Source organism: Leptidea sinapis, chromosome 21 (assembly GCF_905404315.1).
Source record: "Leptidea sinapis chromosome 21, ilLepSina1.1, whole genome shotgun sequence".
NCBI classification, from domain to species: Eukaryota; Metazoa; Arthropoda; class Insecta; order Lepidoptera; family Pieridae; genus Leptidea; species Leptidea sinapis.
Window position 1 is genome coordinate 13,127,295 of NC_066285.1, and position 13,917 is coordinate 13,141,211.

Sequence of the window (13,917 nt, forward strand, 5' to 3'; positions counted from 1 at the left end):
GCAGTACTATCGTCTGCAAATAGGACCATAGGATCCATAATAGTTTAAGGTAGGTCATTTATATAAATAAGAAAAAGCAGTGGTCCTAAAATACTGCCTTGGGGCACGCCAAACGTTGTTTTCCGGGGGTCTGATAAATATTTCATTTTGGTTTTAGTTATAAGATTTATTTTAGTTATTTCTATTAATTGTTGTCTACCAGATAAATATGATTTAATTAAATTAAGAGCATTGTTTCTTATGCCACACGTTTCTAATTTATTGATCAGTACTAAATGGTCGACATAGTCAAAAGCTCTGGTCATGTCCATAAATATTGTTGTCACTCGTTTTTTATTTTCTAAACTAGTCATTACCGTTTCCAAAAATTTATAAATTGCTTCATTGATAGACTTATTTTTTCTGAAACCTACTTGCTCCTTACTTCTATTTAGTTTAGTCGTTCCAGAGATTTCCCAGAATTAGCAAAGAGATTAAAGAGCAAAGCAAGGCAAAATTATGAAAGTGATTTCGAATCCAACATTTTAAACATTATTTAGTTAAAAACGTAAAATAAACGTTAGTATAAATTCGAAATTTTTTTTTGTCTTTCAACTGCAAATTTAGCTGGCGGCGAGAAGTCAGCGAATCTTCTCTTTCAATGCAATAATGCTTCTTCAATAATTTTATTCCACAGGTGTAATCTAGAGGGGTCATAATGTTTAGTTTTAACTGATTGTTTAACACTTGAAATAGTAATATAGTATAGGGCTAGATAATACATATAGCATGTAAATAAGTTCTTATAATTTAAATTTCGAAAAAAAAAATCTTCTTAACTTTGTTTTTTGCATTATTATAAATAGTAGTAGCTTGTTTGTCCTTTCACGTCAAAATATCAAATGGCAGGGTGAGTTTTGTATGAAGACAGCCAGAGGGTTCCCGGGATCACGGGCTGCATTAATTTAACCCAAAAGCATGTTTCTTTATTTCTTATATTCACACATTTTTATTTATCGATATTTGGTCGATGTTATAGTGGCAAGCACTACCTTTTTGAAATAAAAAACGGCTACATATGGATTTGTATTGAAGTCGATTGCCGCATGTTGTCTCTTTCTATCGAAATACTAGGTCTATTTGACCCATTATTGTGCCCCTACTTAGATAACGTTCAATTAAGTTCACGCTCTCCAAGCACTATAGGTGGTTTATTCATATTCTATAGGTCCCGAGACACCAAGTCTGTGATAAACTCCTGGCGGAATAAATAAAAATAAAATTTAACAAAGCTCCTCAGTAATACGTGAGTGCTTATTTGGTAAAAGGCTTTATTGGAGTTAACTACTTATGAATCGATTTTCATGGCGCCCGGTATGAGAAATATATGGAGAGTAAAACCTACTCATCAGATAGCATAGTAACGTTTTTGGTGTGCATCAATTTTTTTTTTTTTTTTTAATATATTTATTTAAAACTTTACATATTTATATAAATAAAGCAGCAACCAAAAATCACGAAGATTTGTCCGGATTGCTAACATGAGTTGAGTTCGCAATGATAATTAAAATAAGATCAGAAAAAACTTAAGTAAGTACATACACAAGGTTTACAAGCAAAGCATCACTAGATCAGGTTCGCATTCAACCGGTCATCGTTGATTCATATCTCTATGCGAAAGCGGGACACTGCTATCTTTCGATCGCGCTATTCCGTCGCACACGCACAGCGATATGTCTATTCGCTCGGCCGGCTTCTTGCGCACCTTTCACTTTCTTGTATTTTGAAGCTTTATTATATTATTGAAATTGATTTATTATTATACTTTCATAAAGTTAAGTAAAAATTCTATAAATTATGGAAGAAAGTGGTGTAAATAATAGTGCTGGAAAATCTGATAAGCACGTGGTTACTAAGTAAGTTACAATTCATACACTAATATGACATGTATTGTATATATATAAACATGTGTGCTTTGTATTTATCACTATAGTTCATACAAATTTAAATGAGCTATGCACATAATTAAATGTTTAATTTAATATGGAGAGTATATATAGCGCATTTCACGCCAAATAGACAATTTTTAATCGAACCCATTTTTCTATTTTTTAATATCTATAATTTTTAAATTTATTATGATTTATTTTCTATTAAATATTTATGTAGTTTCAGTTATGATAATTAATGATTCAATAGTATAATTATAATGATGTAATCATGTAACATTTGATACATAATATTTCGCCGAATAGTCGTAAAAAATGTAAATTAAAGAAAAATGTAGTTATATATTATTTTAGAATTTTTATTAATGCATTTATTTACCCTTGCATATGATGCCGATCTTTTTTAATTAATACGCTTTTATTAGCTTCTGCTGTATGTCTGTTTGTAACCGACTCATATGGACTTGATTTTGTTTAGTAGGAGCTGACATACACCCCCTTTTTTTAAATGTAATATATTAATGTATCTGTTAATTATTCCTAAAGTTAATTATTATTATTAAGATTTACTTCAATCACGCGTAACGATTACACGCACACACTTTTTTTTATACAACTTATAACAGTAAGACTGGTTCTGTGGTATATTATATTGGTAGCGTATAGACGGTCTTAATCACATCACATCATTCCTCCAAATTCATTTTTTTATATCCGGTGAGACTATATTATAATATGATAACAACTTCAAAAAAAGGTTTTCATACCGAACCTATCATCAATAATTGGTTTTTAGCAAATTTTTAATTCTTAAATAATGAACGAATGTGATGGCAGGTATGGTCGGACCTGGAATCTACTCCTTTTTCTTCTTTTGAGAACTAAATATGCTAGAACAGCAGCCACGTCTTCTTCGTCGGAAAACATTTATGCAATGAAACAAAAACAAGTGCAGCAGACGAACTATTCTGCTAACATGTTTTTTTAGCATGTTTTGTTAAAGTGGTGTGTTAAAAAATTGGCGCAGCGGACCCAGATTAAGAATAAAGCGATTCACTAGGTTGTATGAGATGAGCAGTCATTGATAGATTGATCATTGCCAGATGACGGCTATAACATAAATGACTTTCTTAATAATACCACAGATTGGGAATGGAGTGACCGCCCTCAGGCTATTAAATAATAAGTTTAATTGTACAATATTACTTTGTAAACATATTTATTCGATGAAAAAAAAAAGCCCGCTGAGTTTGTTGCGCCCATACTTCTCAGGTCTGAGGCATTCATTTCGGAATGGGTGGTAGTTTTTGACTTTGAATAAGTGATGTCACATCCTATTTTGAATAAAAATATTTGAATTAGAATCTTGTAAAAAACGTAGTAAGCCGAATGTACGTTTTGATTTGCAACTGTTCGCTTTCAAACTTAGCCGGACTATACTTCTTCACCAATCGCCATACTGTAATAACTACTAAAATTACAAACTTATGTCAAATCACTGCACGTTTCATACTAAACTAAATTTCAATTTTGACTTAGGCAGTCCCGCCTCTTATTACGTAGTATTTGCATCCTCTTTGGTGATTATATTCTTTGGTAAGAAATGGTAAGAAATAATATAAATTGTGAGGTTAAAACTTTAATTTTTTTTTAAATCTCAATCTCATAATTCTGACTTCTGTTTCATTCTCAAATAAAAAAGTGGCATTCATCAATAAATAAAATACATATATAACTGGTCTACAAAATGCCTAGCTATGAAATTGCTATGATGATAAGAACTATGCCAAAAGCCGAACTAAAGAACACCCTTATGAGAGTATCAAATTGTATTTTCGACCGAGGCGGTATAATCCGAAAAATCGAGAATCTTGGATTTCGACCTATGCCATACAAGACTAGTGCACATGGAATTGTCCACCGAGAGGCTAATTATTTTGTTTTGAAAGTTGATACAGGTACAAATGTAGTTAGTGATCTGAAGGAAGAATACAGTAGAGATGTTGATGTTATTAGACAGCGCGTATATAAAGTAAACCAAGAAAGCACAGATCATTGTTCATTAGAGGAAGAGCTTCTGCCACCAGCATATCGAAAAGAAGTACAAAAAATGATAGAAGTGGGCAAAACTCAAGTAAATCGCTTTACCTTTAAATTCAAGTATAACTCCGGCTTAGATTACTATCCTTTCCAGAGATAGTTCCCATTTCTGAGATTTAAAATGTAACATAGAATCGAATAGAATTAAAAAATCAATTACAAAACCCTTCATTAACAACTTAATATGCTGACAATCAATAACAATAAAACTTTAAGTAGACCTCTTCTTAAGCTCATTGAAATGAGAATAATATTATTAGAATTGAACATTTATTTTCACTCTATATTTCAATTATATAAATTATAATGTTTTACTGGATTTCCTCAAACCCATTGAAGAGTGGTTGCAATATGTTGCCCTTTAGCACACTCGAAAATGGAATACGAAAATGTTCACCAAAGTGTAGAAATTCAAGTGTAAATTTAAATAATTTTCTGAATAATAGCCTTTGTTTGTGGTGCCATATTGAAGGAAGATACTGCCCATTGTGCATTACACACCCTGCACTATAGATAAGCCCCCTTAGTAACTAATTAGCAGTAGTAAATAAGAAAAATAAAATATATTGATCTTTAAATATGAAGTCTAGCTTTTATTTAATCCATAATTTACTATCACATAACAAACAAATTCACACATTGCCACCCTTTCTTTGCTCTACTATTTCCAAACATATGATAGATTCAGTAATTCACCAGTGGGAGGCTCCTTTGCACAGGATGCTGACTAGATTATGGGTATCACAACAACCCCTATTTCTGCCGTGAAGCAGAATGTGTAAGTATTATTGTGTTTTCAAAGGCACTTGTTTAAGCTTCTTGTTTATTAAAGTGTATGTCACTTTAACATATTAAAAAAAAACAAACTTAATAAATGTATTGTTAATAATACACAATAAGTATAAGTTAACTCGAGACCTGGCTTGAATGAGTTCTAGGAAGTACAGTCAGCAGGAAAAACTCAACAAAAATGGTTTAAATCAATTAGGCAATTTTAAAGAAATGTTTTTTGTGTGTCTGTAATCAGTCTTAGACCCAGGGGTGTGCATTTGTTTTCTAGCAAGGTAGGCACTGTAGATAACATGGTGTAGTTGCGCTTTAGTGCAACAGTACTAAGTTTTCAGGTCTAAATATTGAAGTTTTATATCGAATATGCAATCTGGAGACTGCCTATGGTAGGTATTTAGTATCTGGCGTAAGGTAAAATTTAATGAGTGGGTGCTCAATAAGCATTTGTTTATTGAATAATGGAACATAATTAAAATAAAACTTAACTCTGGAGCTATATATTTATGTAGGTTCTTAATGAGGTAGGCAATGCCTAATTGCCTATATGGTATGCACACCCCTGCTTTAACCAGATGTGTTCCCAGTTATCACATGTAGAGTGTGCTTCCCTGCGGAAGCATCTACTCATCCTGCATACTCACTCTCTGGACTCAAGTGTTTGTACATCATATTATAGTACAAAATCAACATTCAAATTAAAAAAAAATACTGATTGTTTAAGTCCTTAAAAATTAATAGTTCATTTCCTTACAAGCAATATTTACGAACTTTTTATTTTATTATATTAATTATGTTATGCTCAAATGCTAGAATAAAATATAAAAAAAAACGAGCTTAGCCGTATATTATTGAATAATAATCTACTGGTGTGCACTGTATTAAGTTGTTTATGTATACTAACAATGGCGGTGTAGACTGTGGGGAATGAGGAGAGATAAAATGTTTTTTTTTTTATGCCAATAAGAGACGAGACGAGCAGGACGTTCAACTGATGGTAATTGATACGCCTTGCCCATTACAATGCAGTGCCGCTGAGTATTCTTGAAAAACCCAAAAACTCTGAGCTACACTACGATTGCGCACGTCACCCTGAGACATAAGATCTAAAGTCTCATTTGCCCAGTAATTTCACTAGCTACGGCGCGCTTCAGACCGACACACAGTGATGCTTACACATTACTGCTTCACGGCAGAAATAGGCGCCGTTGTGGTACCCATAATCTAGCCGGCATCCTGTGTAAAGTAGCCTCCCACTGGTTACTTCTCGACTCAGGTCTCGAGTTATGCCCGCTCCACATTCACGCGAGGTCGTCGCGGATAATCTCGACAAGAATGTCAGCGAGATCCTCCGCGAGAGCTTCATTGGGTACACACTCGCAAGGATCTCAATACATTTCGCACGCTCGATTAAATTTGACGCAGAAGTAACTGCTGCAACAAGCTTATTTGTTTTGTTTTTTAAATAATTTTAACTCATCAATGGGTAATTCCATCTATGTGCTAATACGTTTCCACGCATCGTGGATTTTCAGTTTATAATCTTTTAAAGGCATAAAAAGTCATTTATTTTCTCAAAATTGATTCCCTTAGAATTCTTTTTGATGTAATTTCTAATATACTAGATACTACTACCGCTTCGGAAACAATTGGCGCTCTGAGAGAGAAGAAGTGGCGCAAGAAACTCTCCCAGCATTCTTTTTTTACGCTCTTTTCAATAAAATACAATTTGTACACAATATTGTAGTCATTTCTATCGCTATAAAATAATCATAATCTAGTCCCAGACTGTCCGATCACTTACATATTTTCATTTAAATTTATTTATACCGGGTCCACCAAATAACGTTTTTTTTTTCAACTAGTGCTTATTTCGTGAATGGTAACACTTAGCTCATGTTTGATTTGACAGATAATTAGTTTTATACTTCTGCTGAACGAATATGGTTGTGTATACGCTTGACCAACGCTACAAAATATTGCGACATTACTTTGGAAGTCATGGTAATGTTGCAGAATGTGTGCGAAAATTGCGTACGAATTTGGAAGAAGAGAAGCACCGTCAGCTCCGTATTATCGTTATCTTGTGAAAAAAGTGAAAGAAACTGGCATCCTCATCGATAAACCAATGCGTGAAAAGCCAAAAACAGTGCGTACACCCGAGAATATTGCTGCTGTGGCAGAAAGTGTGCGTGAAGCGCCATCAACATCAATTCACCGTCGTTCTCAACACTTGAACATTTCGGAGACATAATTGAGACGAATTTTGCATAAAGACATTGGTATGACGCCATACAAAGTCCAATTGGTTCAGGAGTTGAAGCCAACTGACCATCCAATGCGTTTTCGCTTCGCTAAGTGGGCCTGCGATCGACTTACAGAAGATGCCGATTTTGCCAAAACAATCATCTTTTCAGATGAAGCTCATTTTGATCTTGGCGGGTATGTAAACAAGCAAATATGTCGCATTTGGGGCACAGAAAACCCGCACGCATACATTGAAAAGCTGACGCACCCAAAACGAGTCACTGTTTGGTGTGGATTATGGTCCAGAGGCATAATTGGGCCATTTTTCTTCGAAAATGAGCAAGGAGTGGCCGTTACATGTAATGGCGATCGTTATCGGGCCATGTTGAACGAATTTTTGTTCACAAAAATTGAAAAGGCCAAAAAAAAAAATTAAAACCAAATGTTGCCAATATCCTTATTAGCAACATTTGGTTTCAACAGGACGGCGCTACGTGCCACACAGCCGAAGCTACACTCGATGTTTTGCGCCCTGTTTTTGAAGATCGCAATATCAGCCGCAGAGCTGATGTCGTTTGGCCACCTCGGAGCTGCGATTTGACACCGTTGGACTATTATTTGTGTGCCGTTATGCCGTCAAAGACGTGTTACTGGTCGGCGTGGATTGTCGAAGCCAGAGACAATTGACGCTCTAAAGGACAATATTCGTGAAGCCATTGGTGAAATACAGCTGCACACAATCGATAATGTGCTTAAAAATTGGACTGATCGTGTAGGCTACTGCATGGCCAGCCGAGGCAGCCATTTGAATGAAATTATTTTCCATTATTAACCGGAAGGATTGTACTTTCAAATAAAAAAATAAATTTGAGAAAATATTCGGTTTTAATAAAGCATTTAAAAAAATATTTGGCGGACCGTATAGATAATGCCTGAACAGTGGCTGGGAGTTTATTATAAAAGTGTATACATTTTAAATTTATATTACACATAGTCAGCTCTGTTTCAAAATAATCTAGGAATGCCAATTCTCGTTCGGTCATCCAAACCCAGCTCATATTGATGCTCAGTGTTATAATCTACGATTCTCTTGCTACCGACACTGAGAAACATACGAGTCAATAGAAAGTCTTCTTTTCTCGTGTTCTCATCTCTTCCGTCTCGCGCCAAAAAACCGACAAAAAGCGGAGAAAAAGGCGAGAAACTGCGAAGAATATGTGAACTGGTTTCACATTTGCATTTCTGGTGTGTGTGTGTGTGTGTTTTTTTTTTTGTTTTTATTATGAAAAATAGAATTACAATTTATTATTATATAACAGGCCAAAAACCACAGAGGTTTGTTCGGCATGTTAGAAGAAATACTATTATCGTCTACAATAAATATTAATATTAACTTATAAATACACAATTTAATAATATAGGTACAATACCTTTAATAATTTTCTGGAAGGTTCTCGAGTTGACCGGTTTGTACTTGTTAATTGTATTCTTATCATACTTTTGTCAAAATAATTAACTACACTATTAGATGAACATATTATTCGCCATAAATAACTAGGTGACAAAAATGTGAAAAGGCAGTTAATTGGTGAGGGCAAAGTACCCACACTTGTCGGAGGTCACTATTTTGGTGCTGGTAGAGCAGTGGGAGTTAGCACTTCTGAGTTACTAAATGTTATTATTAAATAATTAAATATTTTTTCAATATTCTAATCATCATCATCAGCCGGAAGACGTCCACTGCTGGACAAACGCCTCCCCCAAAGATTTTCACGACGATCGGTCCTGCGCTGCCCTCTTCCAACGTATTCCGGCGATCTTGACCAGATCGTCGATCCCTTTTGTGGATCCTACCAACGCTGCATCTTCCGGTACGTGGTCGCCGTTCGAGGACTTTACTGCCCCATCGGCCATCTGTCCGTCGAACTCCATTGCCCTCTGAGCGTCATTGATAACAGAATGAACTGGAAAATGCACATTGATACAGTATGTGACAAGCTAAGAGCCCTACTTGCAAAGTTCGCTGTTATAAAAAATAGTCCTTTCAAAACCCTACTATTACTATACAATTCATTAGCTGATCAATTATCAGTTACGGGCTCTCGAGCTATGGAAGAACTTATAAAAGCCACATAGAATATGCACTTTGCAACTTAGAATAGTTAAGACTATTGTTCGGTCTTTGCATTGTATATTATTTGGTAAAGTGCCAGTTAATTTCAACTGTGGAGATCGAATTTGCTAAGGTGCCATCTATCGCTACTGTACTTCAACCCTAAGTTGAAACCGGTAGCAAACGGTGGCGCTAGTCGCGACAATCGCGTGACGTATGCGTGTGTGGGCGCAACTCATAAGCCTACACAAGCTCTTTTCCGCTTCGACCGCCGTACGAGAAGGTTCCGTCCGAGACGTTCTTGGCCGCCCCTCGAGTGTAGTGCCGTGTAGTGCCGTGCACCGGTGGATGCTGTGTGGCGAGGAGCAGAAAAGGTAGGTGGTACATGCATTGTTCCTTTTTTCACGGTTGCTTTGTTGCGCCTACCAAATAATCTACAGTCCATTTTTAATATCGAACAACTATTGTTCCAAAATATATTAAAAATAAACTAAAGAATTTAGACCATAAATTATTAGAATACTGCAAAATACTACCATGCCATGAAAAGATAAAACTTGCGATATTAAGTGAAGAATATTTTAACGAAAATCTTCAAGTGAATAAAATAAACGATAATAACAAACTATGTAGAAATAAGAATAAGTGTTTAATGCCAATAATTGTAATACATTTTTAAAGCTATATTGTTTATTAGTTTTAAGTACTAATATCATGTCAGTTACAATATTTCTAGTTTTCTCCTAATTAATTAATTATAATATGCGACGAGTGTGAGACGTGTACTACATACGGTAAAACCCGAATGGGTTTATGTTTGTACTTAAATTAAAGTAAAATTGTAATATACTTCTTTGTGTGTAAATAAAATTAAAAAAGAAAAAAGCAACCATGAGCTTTCTCATAAGGCCCATAGTTAGCGACCACGTCTGCGTACCGTAAGTCATCACTGGCAACACACACTGGTTGAAAACCTTCGCCTTCAGACACTGTGGTATTTGGGACGAGAGGATTTTACGGAGCTTCCCGAACGCTGTGCATCCGAGTTGGATTCGACGAGTGACCTCTTTCGCGAAATTGGACCTGCCTAACTGGATTGTTTGTCCGAGGTAGACGTACTCGTCGACAATTTCGTGAGTACAGTTCCCAATTGTTGAGGACGGTGCGACATGGACATTTAACATGATCTTCGTCTTGTCCATGTTCATTTTGAAACCTATTTCTTGGGAAGCTGTATTGAAGCTATCGAGCATATGGCTTAAGTTTTCCATGGTCTCTGCTATGATTACGATATCGTCTGCGAATCGAAGGTGAGTGATTATTCGCCGTTGATGTTGATGCCCAGTCCGTTCCAGTCCAGAAGCTTAAAGCTTACAAACACTTCATCACTTCGATATATCGGTAATCAATGTGGCACCTCTTGAGAGACAGAAGCACCGCGCAGCTCTCGATCGTATCAATGCCTTTCTCATAGTCCACTAAGGCCAAGAATAGTGGCTGGTTACACCTCTATACTCTGCCTTCTATATAACCTGCCGCAGCCTATGTATGTGGTCTATGGTGCAAAAGCCTTTTCGGAATCCGGCTTGTTCGGGAGGCTGGACACGAGACGATTCATGATATACCTAGAAAAAAGCATATATACATGGCTCAGAAGTGACATGGGCCTAAAGTTCTTCAAAAGTATTTTATCACCCTTTTTGAAGAACAGCACCACTTTACTTCTGTGCCATGCTTGTGGTGTTTTGCCATCGAGGATGGCGGAATTGAACAGTTTCTGGAGGGTCTTAAGTACAGGGGTACCACCAGCTCTCAGAAGCTCAGCTGTTATTCCATCATCACCCGGCGCCTCATTGTTTTAAGCTGTTTTAGGGTGATACTAATCTCGTACAGGCTGATGTCTGGGATATCTTCGGTATAGTGTCGGGTTAATTTGGCTCTTGGGTCTTTAGACTTGTTGGTAACAGTTGCCCGTGCGGTCGTGTATAACTTATTAGAATCGTAGAACTTCTCGACTTCCTTCAAAAAGGGCGATACCCGCGATCATCGGTCCTCAGCTTCGTCAGTTGGCCCAATAGACAAATCCCGTGCGAATACTTTTGAACCTTTGTTACGCTCTATGGCCGTCTTCACACAATCTGTATTGTGGCGGCGTATATCCCGAATCAATGACTTGGAGATCTGTCTATTTAGCTGCCTATATTGGGAAGCATCGTCCGGGGACTAAAGGGTCACTTGGCGTCTTATATCCATCAATTTGAGGGTATAGTCTGAGATTTTTCCGGTTCTTTTTGAACGGCTGGCCTTGAAGAACTTAGACCCAGCTGTTTGAACAGCTGCCGAGAACCTGTTATTATGCCCGTCCACGTCTACGCAGTCACCGAGGCATTCGAAGCGGTTTTGCAATTCGAGTTGAAAGTTTTCGGGGTTTTAGATCTGGATGGGTGGTCGGAGCGTAGACTTCACTAGTCGAAACCGTTCCAGTTTTGGATTAAAAGGCATAAGAGGCATTTATTTTCTCAAAATCTCAAAATTCCTTTAGAATTCTTTTTGATGTCATTTCTAACAAACTAAATACTACTACTACCTACTACTGCTTCGGAAACAAATGGCGCTCTGAGAGAAATAAGTCGCGCAAGAAACTCTTTCGAGATTAATATTCAATGTGTCTCTTACTAAGCGGTGATCACTCCCAGTTTTCACTGAATTGATCACGGAGACATCATTGAATTTATGTCTTTTGGTCGACATAATGAAGTCGATCTCATTTTTGGTGACATTCGCGTTGTTCTAGCTTCATGAAGAAGAAGTTCACCATATAGAGATCCTCCTTCTCCATGAAGTCAGCCAGCATCTGGCCTAGGGCGTTCCGAATTCCATAACCAAATTGCCCCACTCTCAACTCATCGCCGCTATGTTTGCCCAGTTTTCCGTTGAAGTCTCCCATGACAACGTTGAAGTGGGTCTTCGCAGTGTGAATGGCTGTTGAGATGTCCTCATACATTGCTTCCACCTCCTCGTCTGAGTGTGTCGAAGTCAGAGCGTAAACCTGTATGACCTGACTCAACGAATACCGTTCAGTAATTCTGAGTATGAGGTATGCTACCCTAGTCGACACGCTCCCCACCTCAGTTACGTTCTTGACGAGAGACTAGTGAACGAGGAACCCGACACCACCCTGGGTCAGTTGGTCGCCCTCCCAAAAGTAGAGCACGTATCCTCACCCTGTCTTGGGACCTCAGATAATCCCACGACATCCCATCGTAATGTGCTCACAGCTTCCTCCAGTTCCTCCAACTTCTCGACGAGCTGTATTTTGGGGGGGTTTTCGCCATAATTGCCACGCTTGGCAGGCGGGTTGGCGATCGCAGTTAATGGTGTGCTCTTATCGAAAGATGCTGCTGCCCATCCTCCGTTCTTTGTATCACTCAGTCACCTCTTCAATTTACCTATTTAAGCTTGGTGAATATGATGAGTAGATGACATTATATAGATCATTTCTACGTCTAGATAGACAATGACAGATGTGAAAAAAGGCATTTATTTTCTCAAACTTGATTCCTTTAGAATTCCTTTTGATGTCATTTCTAATATACTAGAATCGCCTCGGAAACAAACGGCGCTTTGAGAGAGAAGAAGCGGTGCAAGAAACTCTCCCAGCATTCTTTTTTTGCGCTCTTTTTAATGAAATATACAATATTGTACTTTCATTACTATTGCTAATAATGATCAAGTCCCAGGCTGTCGGGTCACTCAGATATTCAGCTGTGGAGTAGTAGGTAGGACTTACGACAAAGCGATATTATTTTAATAAAACATTTAAATTTGTTTAAAGATACTGCCTGAACAGTGGCTGGGGCTTTAGTATGAAAGTGTATACATTTACCCTTAAAGCTATTTTGTATCTTATGAAGCCTACTAGAATTACTAACATGCAATCCCTTATTTCTAATGTTATAATAATGAAAATCACTATTAATAGCAAAAATGAACTGACAATGAACAGTCATAATATTTATTTCTTTAAATTTTTCTTTGAGAGACTGCCTCACTGAATAAAGATGTTAAAATGTCAAATAAATATACGTGTCATAAATTTTATATTCGTGAAGCTACAGACTAAAAAGATAATTTGAAAAGTGAATCAACACTAGTATGGAAGATGTACTTCTTACTTGGGGCCGCGTCAAGTGAATTAATAACATTTATATAAAAAAAAAATTAAGTAGGCGTTACTTTGCGGAAATCCATAATTATCCAAATGATTTGAGTTTTCTGTAATGTTAATTCTGCCAATATTTAATTTTTTTTATTATTATTTTATTTACTTCTATTTTTCTTTATGAATTAAGAACGACACACAGAAAACCAGCGTGGAGTAGTACTACGTATTGACTAACTGCGAAGATACATGAATGTTTGACACAAGCAATAAGCATTTAAAACGAAAGTAATTAAAGTTTTACATAAGTAGTACTTCTAATAATTAATTAAAATAATAAATTTCGTATACTTATTATTTTAATTGTCACTAGCATTAAACTAGGCCGGGCCTGTAGCCGAACGTCATTGTTTGACATTTCCAGTTTCTAAACCTACTCTAATTCATTTACGTTGCGAATGTAAATTTGAATATGACGGCTGTTTGTTCGGACAACTTGACGAAAACAAAACTATCGAATTTCGTTTGTGTGGATTTTGTTGCAAAATTGCTTGAAACGGCTTCAAAAATGCTTTTAATTG

General features: G+C 36.6%; 1 protein-coding gene across 1 annotated transcript; it reads left to right on the plus strand.

The window, feature by feature from the left end:
• Positions 1-3,512: 3,512 nt before the first annotated feature.
• LOC126970571 (probable 28S ribosomal protein S6, mitochondrial) lies at positions 3,513-4,612 on the plus strand. Its single transcript, XM_050816548.1, has one exon. It carries the CDS (start codon positions 3,676-3,678, stop codon positions 4,126-4,128), a length of 453 nt encoding a protein of 150 aa, XP_050672505.1. The 5' UTR covers positions 3,513-3,675; the 3' UTR covers positions 4,129-4,612.
• Positions 4,613-13,917: the final 9,305 nt, after the last annotated feature.

Excerpts from the sequence above, each read along its gene's own strand:
- LOC126970571 (XM_050816548.1), top strand. The coding sequence starts at position 3,676 with ATGCCTAGCTATGAAATTGCTATGATGATAAGAACTATGCCAAAAGCC.